The sequence below is a fragment of the Trachypithecus francoisi genome, unplaced genomic scaffold (assembly GCF_009764315.1).
Source record: "Trachypithecus francoisi isolate TF-2019V2 unplaced genomic scaffold, Tfra_2.0 Lachesis_group5, whole genome shotgun sequence".
Lineage (NCBI taxonomy): Eukaryota > Metazoa > Chordata > Mammalia > Primates > Cercopithecidae > Trachypithecus > Trachypithecus francoisi.
Genome location: NW_022681470.1, coordinates 81,166,443 through 81,182,293, shown reverse-complemented (window position 1 = coordinate 81,182,293; position 15,851 = coordinate 81,166,443). Strand labels below are relative to the sequence as shown.

At 46.5% G+C, this 15,851-nt stretch overlaps 1 protein-coding gene across 1 annotated transcript in view; it reads right to left on the bottom strand.

The window, feature by feature from the left end:
* Positions 1–408: 408 nt before the first annotated feature.
* Positions 409–15,851, bottom strand: part of CAPN2 (calpain 2) — a 60,944-nt gene continuing 45,501 nt past the window's right edge. Inside the window, exons 12-21 of the mRNA XM_033197348.1 lie at positions 15,104–15,315; positions 13,042–13,078; positions 12,404–12,469; positions 10,460–10,517; positions 8,237–8,301; positions 6,495–6,563; positions 5,901–5,979; positions 4,520–4,636; positions 4,204–4,262; positions 409–1,411 (exon numbers count right to left, since the gene is read on the bottom strand). Of these exons, the coding sequence (XP_033053239.1) occupies positions 1,388–1,411; positions 4,204–4,262; positions 4,520–4,636; positions 5,901–5,979; positions 6,495–6,563; positions 8,237–8,301; positions 10,460–10,517; positions 12,404–12,469; positions 13,042–13,078; positions 15,104–15,315 (786 nt within the window). The 3' untranslated portion in view covers positions 409–1,387. The remainder of the gene's footprint in view (positions 1,412–4,203; positions 4,263–4,519; positions 4,637–5,900; positions 5,980–6,494; positions 6,564–8,236; positions 8,302–10,459; positions 10,518–12,403; positions 12,470–13,041; positions 13,079–15,103; positions 15,316–15,851) is intronic.

Genomic DNA, 15,851 nt, shown 5'->3' with positions numbered 1-15,851 from the left:
TGATTCCTCAAGAACCACCAGCACCAGAGCAGTGACTTAATCTGCATGTTTTCTCAGCTCCCTTGCTTGTCCCTACCCCAGGGGGAGCTGGCCAAGGTGAAATTGAGGTGGCAGGTTGAGCAGGGAACTTCCTGAGAGGCACATATGTCTCTGTGCTGCCTAACAGCAGATCAATAAGCAGTAGAAATTAGAGCTTCCTTTACATTATCGTCAGATTATCAGAGTTTCTGAATTAGATTTAAGAAAATTTTATAGTTCCACATTTTAATTATAGGCAAGATGTCTTTTCCTTTGAACACACGAATTTACAGAGGCAGCATACCTTGTTAAAGTAGAAACAAGCTATAATCATGTGTGCTCATAAACCATCCTGTGGGGCTGACCTCCAGGGAGAAAAACATGGCATGGTGTGATTGCATAGGGTAAACCCTTTATTTTTATTTAATAGTACATTTGGAAGAAGATAAGGCAAAAAGGCAATATTTCTATAATGTTGCTAGCATTTTCCCAAGGTAAAGCCAGGAAACAAACTTGTGTCCTTTCTATAAGAACTTCTAAGCGATGTCCCCTCTAACTCCATGGGCAGACACTAGTGGTGGTGAAGTTCATGAAGTTTTGAGGTGGCAAACAGCTTATTTTGTCCTTTATCATAATTGGTTTGCAAATTGGATGGCTGGTTTGGCATACTGGTTCAGTTGATCAAGCGTGGAATCCCTTTGGTCTTTGTAAGACCTGATGTATAAGGCCGAATAGGATCAATAACTTGGGTTTAAGGAGAACGATTTACTATTACCAATCAATATTATATAAAACCTGTCCTTTGTTTAACTCAAGCGACAGAGGTGAGTCTTCTCACCTGGACTCTAGATGCCTTGACAAGATTACTTCATGATATACTATGTTTCTCAGTTTGCTCATGGGAAATGGTAATCTTGGACTTATTTGGTAGAATCAACAGCTGCATTTTAAACTTGAAGTTGCTTTAAATATTCCCTGCAAGGCCTCGTGTCCTCTGAGAGTGACTCAATGTTTTTGCTCAGCTGTTAAATACCTCCCTGCATTTTTTTCCTGATTTAATATTGCTATGAACAGGAAAGTGTGTAAAAGTAAAAAGTGTGTACTATTTACAGATTTAAAGCTTTCTTTGAGCTTGTCAAGGGTTAAGCGACTCATTTGCATTTAGTATAATGATATGCAAATCTTTTACTTTGATGTGTGAAACATCTGCTATCTCAAATTGACAGTATCATTATTTTCAGCTATGATCATCCGTTTAAGTAAATGTTCCTATAATTTCGAGGTCCAGATACAAAGTGTTTTTCTATGGAAGCTTAGTCCTTGGCTGATATTCCATCATGAGAAGTCTTCAGGCAGATTAGTTACAACTTCAAAGTACTGAGAAACAGAGCCACTGTGAGGAAGGAAAAAAAACCAAGTCAGCTCAGTGACCACTTTTAAAATTAAAGGCTTATTTAAGTACCTGTAGATTGTTCCAAAAAACTTGTACTGGAAAAGCTGATCGAGAGCTACAATATCAGTGTACTAACTCATATTTTTCTTACCTGATTTCTAGAGTCTAGCTTTTAACAGGTCAGTAGTCTGTGTGATTTGCATTAGGTGGTCATGAATCACATTACAGGGTTGACTGCACACGTGAAAAGTGAAATTCACACAACAGAAATTAGCATTTTCACATCTCTGCCTCAGAGTATCACATCAGAAGTTAGTTTGGGATGTGGCTATCCCTGCAACTAGTGGTGTTCAACACTGGTTCTAAATTGTAGTGATATGGAAACTTTAAATCAGATTGATTCAGCTGCTTTGGGATACAGCCGGGACACCAGGACTTTGGCTAAGCTCCCCACGTGATGGAATCTGCAGCCAAGGTTGAAATCCCTGCAGACTGAAGGGAGAGCTTCTGAACATGGCTCATCCTTAGCAAAGACTACGAGAAGCGAGGATCTCCAGGAACTTGCAAAAGGTGAGACTTAGGAGTGGCAGGAAAAGCCAGTGGGTAAGAAGATGTTTCTCAGAGGAAATGCGGAGGGAGAGGACTGAGCCAGGTGGACCCTGGGGTCGGGGTGGGCGGCTGGAGTAGAATAAGATATCTAGCAAGAATGACAGGCTAGGATTTCCAAAACTTAACATGTGGAGTGTTTCATGTCACAGTTGTGTTGACTCTACTATTTATTATTTTATTTGAATTTTTTGAAACAGGGCCTCACTCTGTCGCCCAGGATGGAGTGCAGTGGGGCGATCATCGCTCACTGCGGCCTCAACTTCCTAGGCTCAGGTGTTCTTCCCACTTTAGCCTCCTGGATAGCTGGGTCTACAGGCATGCACCACCATGCCTGGCTAAATTTTTATTTTTTATTTTTATTTTTGAAACAGAGTTTCACTCTTGTTGCCCAGGCTGGAGTGCAGTGGTGCCATCTCAGTTCACTGCAACCTCCACCTCCTAGGTTCAAGCAATTCTCCTGCCTCAGCCTCCTGAGTAGCTGGGATTTACAGGTGCCCGCCACCATGCCCAGCTAATTTTGTATTATTGTTATTTTTTTTAGATGGAGTTTTGCTCTGGTTGCCCAGGATGGAGTGCAATGGTGCAATCCCAGCTCACTGCAACCTCCGCCTCCCAGGTTCAAGCAATCCTCCTGCCACAGCCTCCTGAGTAGCTGGGATTACAGGCATGCACCACCATGCACAGCTAATTTTGCATTTTTAGTAGAGATGGGGTTTCTCCATGTTGGCCAGGCTGGTCTTGAACTCCTGACCTCAGGTGATCCACCTGCCATGGCCTCCCAAAGTGCTGGGATTATGGGTGTGAGCCACTGCGCCAGCCTAATTTTTTATATTTTTTTAGAGACGAGGTTGACTCTACATTGCAATCTAGGGATACAGATATTCCCTAGGATATGTAAAGTTTTAAGCAAGTTAGTGTGATCTGTAACCAGATAAACTATATTTCCACTTTGCTAAAGGTGCTTATATGATGCATAATAGCAGAACAAGACAGTTATTTAGTTGCTGGCTTCCTCCAGAGTTCAAAATCCACAGAAAAGAGCTGCCAGTGCCTTAGACCTGCCCTCCTCACCACTTCACTCCTCTGTTACACAGACAGGACTGACAACTACCATTGTCACCCAGTGTCAGCCACTTCACCTGGCCCTGTGTGGCCTTCCCTGAGTATAGAGGAAATGCTTACTGGAGCCAGGTGATAATGGAAGTATACCTCACCTGGCTTCTTTCTTTCGATGAGAGAACTTCCTGTCATTGGGATGATAAGAGAACATTTTGCGCTTTGCTTTTTGTGAAATTAGCATACCCACTTAATTTAGATTGATGATCATTTCAGAGATGTGCATTGCTAGGGTTCCAGACACATGAGTGCAATAATAATAATAAATGGCAAATGTATTTACTAGTGTTGGTTTTATCTTAAACGGGGAGGGAGTAGAGAAAACTAATTTGCTCACAAAGTATTTTAAGTAGATCCATTCTAAGAATGATGGATCTTCCCAAAACCCAACTTGAGTTTCATCCAAAGAATTTCTTTATATAAGCATGTTCTCCCTTGCATACTAATCAAGAGTTCATTTTTCTTTTTTTTTTTGAGACAGAGTCTCGCTCTGTCGCCCAGGCTGGAGTGCAGTGGCCAGATCTCAGCTCACTGCAAGCTCCGCCTCCCGGGTTTATGCCATTCTCCTGCCTCAGCCTCCAGAGTAGCTGGGACTACAGGCGTCCGCCACCTCGCCCAGCTAGTTTTTTGTATTTTTTAGTAGAGACGGGGTTTCACCTTGTTAGCCAGGATGGTCTCGATCTCCTGACCTCGTGATCCGCCTGTCTCGGCCTCCCAAAGTGCTGGGATTACAGGCTTGAGCCACCGCGCCCGGCAAGAGTTCATTTTTCTAAGCATCATCCTGCAGCCACTCCTTAGTTTAACCTTGAGCTACACTCAAGTCAAAGCTCATGGGAAGAGGGAGCCAGGCATGCATTTTGGACTTGAGAATAGGTAGTTGGAAAGTAAAACTGCAAGTAAAAGTGCATTGTGGGATCTTACAGCTGTGTACAGGCCTGGCCCCGACAGACCAAAGAGCTCTTTAAAGCAAAACTTGAAAAAGCAGGTCACTCAAGTAATAGCCCTTTCTGCCCCATGCCTCCCCCATCCCCTTAGAAGCAAGGTGGGGGTATGAGCTGCTGACTCACAGAGATAAGGTCGAGCTCTATTGTTCCAGTATTCTCGGGATCCAGCTGCTTAAATATCTCTGTGGAGGGAGAAAAAAAGGATGTCACGAGTGAGTAAGCTGAAACAGAGATCATATTATCCTCTTTTCAGTTCAGCAACTGACTTCACTGACCGCCATACACGCTTTCTTCCTCACTCTCAAATTAGTAAAGAGGGAATTTCATTCTCAACTCCTGGAAGACATGTCTCTAGTTTAGATGATTTCACCAAGGTGAAAGGCAGGCCACTTTAATACCAAGATAACTGAAATGAGTCTTTCCCCAAATATCCACTTACTGAATAGCGTTTCCAGCCGAACCAAACACCGAACAAAATTATCAAAATCGATGATGAGCTGGTCATCTGCAAACCGAGCAACGATGACTTGGTGGAGTTGACAGGGCATCTTGAAACCTGAAGTTACATGAACAAACAAACTGATTGCTAAGCATTAGACTGTACCATTTAGCTGCACTCACAGGCTATGGAACCAAGTGGTGATTTAAATGAGGTATAATTGCTTTTGTCCCTTGGCTGCTCTTCTATGAGACTAGTTTGATTTTGCAAAGCCAGTACCTTCTGCTGTTTCTTTTGTTTCTGAACTGTCCACCTTCACCCTGCCTGTGTCTTTAATGACACATAAGTCTTTTCTTGTTCTCATGGTCATGGTTGCTTCATGTTGTTAACCATGCTGCTGCTTTTTGATTTTTTGTTTAGCTCTGAATCGTCTTGGAGACCAGATTCTTCCTGGATATATGTGAGCAGAAGCTGTTCCTGGTAAACTCATGGTAGTTCTCCCTCTTTCCAGAGTAAAATAATTTTTATTGGGCCTGTGGCCACCTAGCTTCAAGACTGCATGTGCCAGCTTCCTTGCAGTCAACAGAGGCCTTGCGATCACAGTCTGGCTGGTAGGATGTGTGAGCAGAAATGGCCTGTGTGCCCTTAAAGGCGAGGAGCCTTTCTGCTGTCAACCTGTTGGCAGCATGTGTTTGTGGTGGCACGCCATCCCAGGTCCCTCGGATGAGGGCAAGCCTCGAAGGGCCGGTGGGCATCATGGATGGGGGAAGACTGGGGGAAGAGTGATCACACAGTAGGAGAGTAGAAGACACCATCCTAGCTGTGGACTGCTGGCACTGGGATTGCTATGGGACAGAAAGATATACCTCGTTTAAACCACCGTTGTGTGGGGTCTCTGCGGCAGCATTATATTCCAGCAAACAGAATGAACAGCCTCATGCTGTCGCATTCGTTCCCAAAGCCCAGCAGTCTCCTGCTCTGCTGGTCTACTACTAGCTTGTGTCCTTTTATTGATATCCATTTCTGCTAGGGTCTTACCCTAAGGGCTGAGCTGAAACATTCCATTTCTGCCTAACCAACCCTGCACCAGAACGGAGGCACCTGGAGGAGTCTGTTGAGAACTGGCTTTGTCTGCTTGCTGTGCCAGGCGGCTCCGAAGGAAACTTGGATTCAAGAAGGCACAGAGGGCAGAGCATCCTACTGCATTTAATTTTACCAATTAGTCTTTAAAAGGGGAATGAAAAGGAGGTGTTTGTATTAAAACAGCACCTACTTTATTTTATAGCTTTACCAAACCTTGTATTATATGGTATAGGATGAGTGTTCACATATTCTACAGCCAGATTAAACTAGGAATGAAAATGCAATTATAAAGGGTTACCTGCTTCTTCTAACGCTTTCCGCATTTCATAGGAATTCATGGTACCAGACCTGTCAACGTCGATTTCCCGGTAAATTTTCTGGAACACATAAATTAGTTGTAAGAACTATGACCCAAAGCAAAGCTGGCAAGTTACCTCCCTAGTATGTGCTGAGTGGGGATGAAGTTTTTCCAGCTCTGTCCCTCTAGTTTGGCCTTGGAAGAATCACCCATGTTTCTGCGCTTCTGTCTGTGAGCTGGTTTGTAAATATGCCCATCAAGTCAGCCAGCCAACGCCCATAGGCCCATGTTCTTGTCTTATGTAATTTTTGTACTTTAGCTGTCAAAAACCCTTTGCAGGAAACTCTTGATGGCGGCCTTTAGATGATCCCAATAATCGGGAGGAAGGGAACAGGCCACTTCACCTGCAAAGTCCTGGTTGGTTTTTTGTTTGCATTTCCTCAACCCGGTCTTTACTCACTCTGAGCTTCATTATGGGTAAAATCCCAATCCCCTTGGAAATGTTTCTCCACTCTGTGGAGGAGGTGCTGCATCTTAAAGCATACACACAGAATGTTCCCCAACACAGATCCACCCGCACCTCTGGGATCTTACTTGGTATTTTTGAATCTTCGTCCAGAGAATGTAGAACTCCTTCAGCCCTAGCTTGCCACTCCCATCTGACTGCCTTCAGTCAAGGAAAGCCCTTGAGTGTGGGTCCATTTGGGCATAGTGTCACCTAGTTTGTCTTCTCAACTGGATCTTTTGAATATCATAGCACATGCACAGGGAGGGTTTGCAGAAGGATCCGTTTCCTGCTTTTCCCACTGGCTAAACCTCCGTTTAAAGGATTGGAGGAAGGACGAGAACGACTTGCTGGCTCCCTCCCGATTCTGGTTGCTGTTTTGATCTGGAGGTGCTGTGGGGGCCCCAGATACTACTAAAAATGAGCTATTGGATGACATGCAAAAGGCTTTGGATGGCTTCTAGTGGCTAGGCCCTTGCTATTTTTTTAGAGTATGTGGAGTATATCTAAGAGGCCTTTAGTGAAGGCAGCTAGCAGGTGCACACCGTGAATCCACTAGATAAAACTTCACAGAAGTGGCCAGGCATGGTGACTCACACCTGTAATCCCGGCACTTTGGGAGGTCGAGGTGGGCAGATCACCTGTGGTCAGGAATTCGAGACCAGCCTCGCCAACATGGTGAAACCCCAACTCTACTAAAAAGAGAAAAATTAGCTGGGTGTGGTGGTATGCATCTGTGGTCCTAGCTACTGGGGAGGCTGAGGGGGGAGAATCACCTGAACCTGAGAGGCGGAGGTTGGAGTGAGCTGAGATCATGCCACTGCACTCCAGCCTGGGTGACAGAGTGAGACCCTGTTTCAAAACAACCAACCAACCAACCAACTAAACAAGCAAACAAACACACAGAAAAAACTTCACAGAAGCTCAGGCTGCCTCTTACCACCACTTCTCACTAAGCATTGGAAACAACGGGGAAATGGATGACTAGTTTGCTTTGGGGACAGGTGGGTGGTCTGGGAAGGAGCTAGAGCAAAAGGGAAGTAGGATGCTTATGAAAGGAGCCCTTATCTAAATCAAGAAGACGATCTTGATCAGACAAAACAGATTCACATCAGAAATACTGTGGTTAGGGAATATTTTCCTAGAGGAAGTAATGGAAACACATCACAGAGGAAACAAATTCGAGCTGCTTTGTGCAAAGAAGTGATGGGTATATTGTCCAGGAACTTCCTGCACCAGCCCCAGGAATGGACTGGTGGGCCTACATTCTTTTTCTTTTCTTTTTCTTTCTTTTTTTTTTTTTTTGAGACGAGTCACACTCTGTCGCCCAGGCTGGAGTGCAGTGGCGCGATCTCGGCTCACTGCAACCTCTGCCTCCCAGGTTCAAGTGATTCTCCCACCTCAGCCTCCCAAGTAGCTGGGATTACAGGCACGTGCCACCACGCCCAGCTAATTTTTGTATTTTTAGCAGAGATGGGGTTTCACCACGTTGGACAGGCTGGTCTCGAACTCCTGACCTTGTGATCTGCCCATCTTGGCTTCCCAAAGTGCTGGGATTACAGGCGTGAGTCATGGTGCCCGGCCGTGGGCCTGCATTCTAAGCCTTTCAAGGTAGGTGTTGGGGGGAGGTGTAGCATTTGCTTTCCCTCATCAGAAGATTCTCGAATTTCCCTAGTAAGGGAGGTCAGTGCTGCTGACTGTCCGACGGCAACTCAGCAAGTTGGGAACAACTGGCCATTGTGAAAGGAGAGAAGGCCATGTGTTTGAATCTTTCTGGAGTGAGATTTTAAACTCCCCCAGTCTCTATTCCCTGGAACACATTAAAGGATACATCTAGCATATCAACCATAATTTTGCATGTCTCGATGCTGAAGCCATCTGACTTGATATCTTGGCCTAAAAGACAAAATCAGTGTGACAGGAAAAATCTCTAAGCGGTGATGTTCGGTTGAACTTTCCACAATCATGGAGATATTCTTTATCTGTGCCCATTCACATACAGAAGCCACTTCCATTATATAAATAGCCACACATGGCCAGTGACTACCAGATTGGGACAGTGCAGACGATGTCTACATTGTCCTGATGTCTCTGTATATTTGCCATGGGCAAACAGGGCTTTAAAAAGTGCTTTTTGAACAAATAAATAACAGAATGATCAATGGCTGGGCCTTAGGTGCCCACCGGATATAAAGTCACCTGTAGTTGTTGGGCAGGGAAAAAGAAAACGGGGGGGGGTGTGTTAATTATAGGCTATGACCTGTGAGAGAAAGAGGTTTACTTGAACTGTCTATCTGCAGACATTTATGGACTGTGTCCCCAGCTGACTGAGAAACCTGAAGCCCTGGGATCTCTCCACGAGCTATCATGCTGCACTAAGGGAGTCCTATCCACTTGGTGTTGGCAGGTGGCATGAGACCCTAGTCACCAATGTGAATCTGGCTCCCCACAGACTTCACGAAAAGTCCAGCTTTTTTGTCATGTCCTTGAAAGAGGTTAGAGCCTGACCTGCCTCAAAGCTGCCACTCTGGGCACCAATCCCTTCTTAGATGGTCATGAGGCTCTGGCCCAGCGGCCACGCATGCAGACTCTGGCGTGGAGCCCTCCAGAAGGCTGGAGTCACCAGGCGGCTAGGGCTAGGGTATTAAGCTCAGAGGCACGTGCGGAGCGAATGCTGCTCCCCGAGCAAGGAGCGGGCTGAATCCAGGCAAGGCCCGCTTCTTCCCCACCTCCCAGCCCCACCCTCCATCTGTGCAGAAACAATGAGGCTTTAGTCTCCTCAGCTCAAGAGGATTGCATATCTGAAGAGCTCTGTGACCTCACTTGTGCCTGGTGGCCTCCAGGGTAAACACAGTCTTCTTGCCTTCCCTGAAAATTAGAGGAAGGTGGATACAGACTGGGGCCCCTCTGGGGAGGCCCTGCACTGAACTGACTATAGCCTGGCTGGCCCAACCCTCTTGGTTCACATTGGGAGGGAAGACCCAGCTGGCCCTGGACTCTTGAAGGCAGATTTATCTCATGGAGTTAGGCCAGAGGCCATCTTATGAGAGGGAATGATGTCCCTTGAAGTCCATGAGGCTTCTCGAGATGATCCCTAGGGCTGGTATGCAGCAAATGACCATGATTGCATTTGTCTTTGATGCAGATTCCTAGCTTCTGATATGTACAAAACTCTGCTTCCTGGATTGCCAATTGCTCTTTTATCAAATGCAGCGTGACTCTTGTGATAATTTGAGGGGAAAAAATGTCTCTGTGTTGTGTTTCCTGCTCCTCCCTGCTGGTGATCCACAGTAGGGGGTTGAACGATCAATCCTCTGATATTTTTTTGCTTAAGAAATAGTTACAAGATGTGGCCAGGTGTGGTGGCTCACATCTGTAATCCCAGCACTTTGGAAGGCTGAGGCAGGCGGATCATTTGAGGCCAGGAGTTCAAGAGCAGCCTGGCCAACATGGAGAAACCCCGTCTCTAGGAAAATACAAAAGTTAGCCGGGTGTGGTGGTGCATGCCTATAATCCCAGCACTGTGGGAGGCCAAGGCTGGTGGATCACTTGAGGTCAGGAGTTTGAGACCAGCCTGGCCAACATGGTGAAACCCCATCTCTACTAAAAATACAAAAGTCAGCTGGCTGTGGTGGCACATGCCTGTGATTCCAGCTACTTCAGAGGCTGAGGCAGGAGAATCACTTGAATTTGGGAGGTAGAGATTGCAATGAGCTGAGATTGCGCCACTGCACTCCAGCCTGGATGACAGAGCAAGACTCTGTCTCAATAAATAAACAAACAAATAAAAAATAAATAAATAAAATAAAAAAATTGATCACACAAAGCTAGTAAGTATGTAGTGGAAATGTGGATTTGATCTTTGATCTGTGGATGCTAGAAACACTTGTTCTTTTTTTATCACATCATACAGATCCTTCATCCACTTCTTGGAGGGGATGGAGGGTGGTGGTTTAGTCACAGCAGCCAGACATGGAGGAGGAAAGATTTCCATGTTCCCTCCCATCCACAGGGGAAAGAGCAGGATGAGGTTTTGCAATGAGGGGATACTCACGCTTTGCTAGAACCCTTCTCAGGATGGTCTGCAGCTCAAAGGCAGAGATCTCTGCATCCTGTGGACACACAACCAGAGCATAGTTATTGGCCCCCCGTGGGAGCTGTATGAGCACAGCGCAGGACAACAGTGCATTAGGTAGGCCTGCGGTGGGGTCTATGAATGTGCATTTCTAACAAGCCCCCAGGCCATGTTGGGGCTGCTGTTCCCAGACCACACTTTGAGTAGTACTGTCCCATCCTGGATTTTAGATACAGTTTTTGGTTTTGTTCTTTTCAGAACACCCAGGCTGGACTGCAGTGGTATGATCCTAGCTCACTGAAACTTCAAACTCCTAGGATCAAACGATCCTCCAGCATCAGCCTCCCAAAGTGCTGGAATTACAGATATGAGCCACTGTGCTTGACCTAGATATGGTGTTTTAATGCACAGATGCAGTAGAGAGAGTCCACTCACCATTTCTTTGCTGTAGAGAATATAAATAATAAATACTCCCCTCTACCCATGTTTGTGGTCTTTCTTAACTTAGTTCTCTTACACCATTCCTCTTATCTGGCATGTCTTCTTCATTCTTTAAAACTCAAAGCTCAGACTTCCTGTAAAACTGGTGAAAACCAGCTGCCTCCAAGACCCAGCTGGCCCTCCTCTATGCCCATCATGCCAGGGTCCCTCATAGGCTCAGATGTCTCTATTCACTTATACATATTTATGTAACTCATGGATAAACTCCTTTGTTTAAAACCAAGATTGACTGCAGTCATTTTTGCCTTTTGGGGGTGTGTATGTGTGGGATTCAATCAGTGGGGAAAGAAGACACTCACGGCCTCTTTTCTTGGGAATCTGGGAGGGAGCAGAGGGTGAGAGGCTGGTGGAGGCGTAGAGCAGACGATGCCTGGCTTAGCACTTTGATGGGTCTCGGGGTCAGCAAAGGGAGCCCCAAATGAGCTCAGTGATTGCAAAGTTCCTCCACATAGTGAAGAAACAGGACTTTTTTGGAGTTGTTGGGAAGAAAGAGGGCTAAATAACTTTGTGATAGGACTAAATGGCGGAGGGATTTTTTTAAGACCAGGGAAGCTGCCAGGTATGGTGGCTCACACCTGTAATCCCAGCACTTTGGGAGCCTGAGGTGGGAGAACTGCTTGAGCTCAGGGGTTTGAGACCAGCCTGGACAACACAGTGAGACCCTGTCTCTCTCAAAAAATTAAAAAATTAGCTGGGCATGGTGATATGAGTCTGTAATCCCAACCCTTTGACAGGCCAAGGTTGGAGGATTGTTGAGCCCAGGAGTTCCAGAGCAGCCTGAGCAACATTGCAAGACCTTCTCTCTAGAAAAATAAAAATAAAATACAAATTAGCTAGCCATGGTGGTGTGCACCTATAGTCCCAGCTACTTGGGAGACTAAGGTGGCAGGATCTCTTGAGCCCAGGAAGTGGAGGCTGCAGTGAGCTATGATCACGCCACTGCACTCCAGCCTGGGTGAAAGAGAGAGGGACCCTGTCTCTAAAAAGAAAAGAAAGAAGAAGAAGAAAAGAAAAGAAAAGAAAAAGAACAGAGAAGCCTAATTCAAATACTCTGTTGCAGGTTGCCTGCATTCTTGAGATTTGAAACCCTTCCACCTCCCCAAATCCTTTGTGGAAATCAAGGATAAGGGGCCAAATTTCATGCCTCAATTGGTGTAGAACAGAGAAAATAAAACAGCCACAAGGTGAGCCCAGGAATCCTAAGGAAGGGGGAACACAGAGTCAGGGCTGACCATGCGAACGGAAGCCCCTGGCAGCATGCGGAGGTCTTAGGGAGGACATACGCAAGAAGGCTGAGCTGGAATCCGAGGACTATTTGCAATTTTTCTTTGCTTTTGTTGTTTGTTTCCTCTCCCCTTTAAAGTCTCCTTGGAGACCTTTGCATCAACCAGAGTGCATAATGTTGTTTTTGGGAACATTTACCTCCCCTGCCAACTGGGCAAATAGTCTCCTGAATCCATCATCAATGTCATCCTCGCTGATGTCGAACTGGAAGGTGAGGCAGAGACATGAGAATGCATCAGAGCGAGGCATGACAGCAAGTGCCTGCCTGCCCTTCCGTGGCAGCCACCTCCCACTCCCCTTCTCTGTCCCTCTCTGGGACCCCAATTCTATGGTTATTTGGGTTGAGATCAGGTATAGTGTGAAGAATTAATATAAAGTTGTTTTTTTTTTCTAATTAAAATGTGAGAGGGAATGTAAATTATGTGGGAAGGCGTAATATTCTAATCTCTCACAGAGGTATCTTCTCTAGCATCCAATTAAAATGGCCTTTTAGGATCTATTCTAGTGGGGACTTGGAAGCATAAAGACTAGCTGGAATGTTCTGGACGGATTTTGACAGTGGCTAGCACAGCCCAATAGGCAAGGGACTGGCCCATGCCCCTAAGCACAAAGGCCAGAGCTGACACAGGAAGTTGACACTTGGAATCCCAGTGCCTGGCTTTATCCTTAGTTTCAGGCTTTGTTCGTGAAGTCCAAACACTCTTGGAGTTTTTTTGCTCCTCCGCCCTCTGGATTGTCCAGGACAGAGTGGGTGAAACTCAAGGAGTTACAAGTACCTCTTCAAGATTGGCTTCGATTTCATCATCGACAGCTCTGGAAATAGAAAGAAATTATGTGTTACTGGAAGGCAGGTGAAGGCAAAAAGGAAGTGTCACAGAAATCACTGCCAAAATGGACGTGCAGTGCTAACTGCAGCAGGGGGTAGGCGGGGTGGGGCGGGGCTGAGGTGGGGGGAGGTCTTTATATTCCAAGTTTCTGTGAAAACACCTCCCCTAAACAGCAACAATTTTTCTGCATTCCAAGTTTCTGTGATAACATTTCTCTGCATTCCAAGTTTCTGTGATAACACCTCCCCTAAACAGCAAAAATAAAGGCAGAAGTGATCTGAAGGAAGTGTCATGACCCAAGCAGCGTGGGCAGCTGGAGATTTTTGTTTGCTAGTTTTTGATCTTTATCAAATAGCACAGCCTTCGCGTGTAGTGTGGTGTTGGTCCTAGCCTTAAGGAATAGCTTCTAAGTTCCACCTGAAACATCCTTTGCCGACTTAGACTTTCACACTGAGAATCATGCAGTGCAAATCATCACCTACTTGTTCTGCCTCAGGTTGGAGAGGTGGGCAGTGTGGAGCCCTGTGTGTCATTTCAGCCAAAGCTCAGGTCAGGCAGTGGTTAGTTTATCCTGTGCACTGCCCCTGTGTCCAGGGCCAGGTCCTTCTGCTCCATAGTGAGGGTAATTGAGCTCAGGAGGGTCTTCCTTGGCCACTGCGATTTTAACTAGGTGACCAGTAGTCCTATCTGCAGGGCCAATGCCTGGCAGAAGGAAAAGGGGACTTCTTGGTGCTGATCGCTGGAATCTGGAGCAGAAGGATTAATATCTTGGGACAAGGAAGTCAGACACCTTTGAGAGGTGGGGTGTCCTGTCGGTGTAGGGAGCTCATCCTGGAGAGAGTTGAGGGGTTGAGACTTCCCTGGGAGAGTGACTTGTGGCTGGCAGGGAGAGTAATGGGTTTGACAAAGGACAGTGTTATTCTAATGCCACCAGGTCATGCTCCTATTTCTTGTCTGTGAGGACTAAGCTGAACACACCAGGCTTCCTCTAAGGATCCTCAGAGCTGAGAGGAAAGGTCCCTTCCCCCATGGTAGGCTTTAGCAAACGAAGACAGCCTGTCAGTGGCAGGGGGGCTACAGCTATGCTTTAGTGGCATTTATTGGTTTGCAGCTGCCTGGCATTGCTTTGTCTCCCTTTGCCATGGGAAATTATTTCTGCATCATGCATTATCTTGGGGCAAGGGCAGTTCCCTGCCTCTACCTCCCATTGGCTCTTCCTCTCCAGTAACCAGCAGGCCAGGTGGCTGACCCAAGCCCAGCGCCTCAGACACACTCCACGAGATCTTTAGACCTGAGCGCATGACCCAGAGTCTGAGGGGTCCTTCAACACATCCTTGGCTCCTGTTTTTCCTAGCCTGACCCCCTACCTCCCATCAGTTCTGGAGTCTCCGATGGCCTTTCGATGGATTCCCTTTAGCTTAAATCATCCAAGGTAGATTCTGCCTTTGCCAATCAAGTGCCCAGCTGAATATACATGGTTGAGGCAGAAGTCAAAGTGGCAGAAGCCATTGTGAATTGAGGCCACCTGGACAGTGGCAGGAAATGGTGATGTCAGCCACAAGGGATTCCCAAACATCTGGGATCCCATGAGGAAGGGGAGAGGGAGCTGGTGACTATAACAGGGAGAGTTTCCGGAGGTGGGAACCGTTGAGATGGTTACAACAGCACTGCTCAGCTTTCTTCAAATGACGAGACTGGATTCATAGTTTAACACTCAAGTACCAACTTGAGAATTCAGAGACACACTTAAGAAATTAGACCCTGCAATTCACTGAACAGCCACTCCTTTCCAGCCAAAAGTATCCACAGTGGCTTTTTCCATTGTTTACCTTACTGTAACACTAAAACTTCCCCAGTGCATCAAATCCCCACACTAGTCCTTCGAGGCGGGCAGGTGCTACAGAAAAAGAAACTGACATTCAGAGGACGAACGAGCTCTCTAGGGGCCGAGGAACAGACCAGCGCGTAGGGACAGGGAGGGGTGGGGAGAGGAAGGGACCAAACCACCTACTGGTAATCAGCTTTCTTTTCAGAAAAGACCCGGATGCAGAAATCCCCATCCTTGTTGGGTTCAAAAGTGGAAGGCACGAGAATGTACTCTCCTGGTGGCAGCTTGAAGCGGTTGAGCACCTCCCGGAGGTTGATGAAGGTGTCTGAGCGCTCCCTGGCGCGATTCGTCAGGAAGAAGTTTTTGCTGAGGTGGATGTTGGTCTGCCCACTTAACTGAGGAATAAATAGAGAAACATGGCGGTAGATGAGGGAAAGGCTCCAGGCAAATGTCATTTTCATTCACTGAGATAAAAGCAGTTGGGTAGTGTGGTGGCTCCGTCCTGTTGTCCTGGCGTATAAGGAGGCAAGGCCAGGCGTCGGAGACCAGCCTGGGCAACACAGGAAGCCCTCATCTATTTAACAACAATGACAACAACAACAACAAATAATAATAATAATAATAATAAAAAGCAGTACAGTGACAATGCCTGGGTCATTTTAGACAAAAAGCAAACTTTTACTGGGTGCGGTGGCTCACGCCTGTAATCCCAGCACTTTGGGAGGCTGTGAGAGGATTGCTTGAGGCCAGGAGTTTGAGACCAGCCTGGGCAATGTAGTAAGACCCTTGTCTCTACAAAAAGTAAAAATATTAGCCAGAGGTGGTGGTATGCGCCTTTAGTCTCAGCTACTCAGGAGGCTGAGGTAGGAGGCTCATGTGAGTCCGAGAGTTCAAGGATGGCAGTGAGCTGTGATCTCACCACTGTACTCTA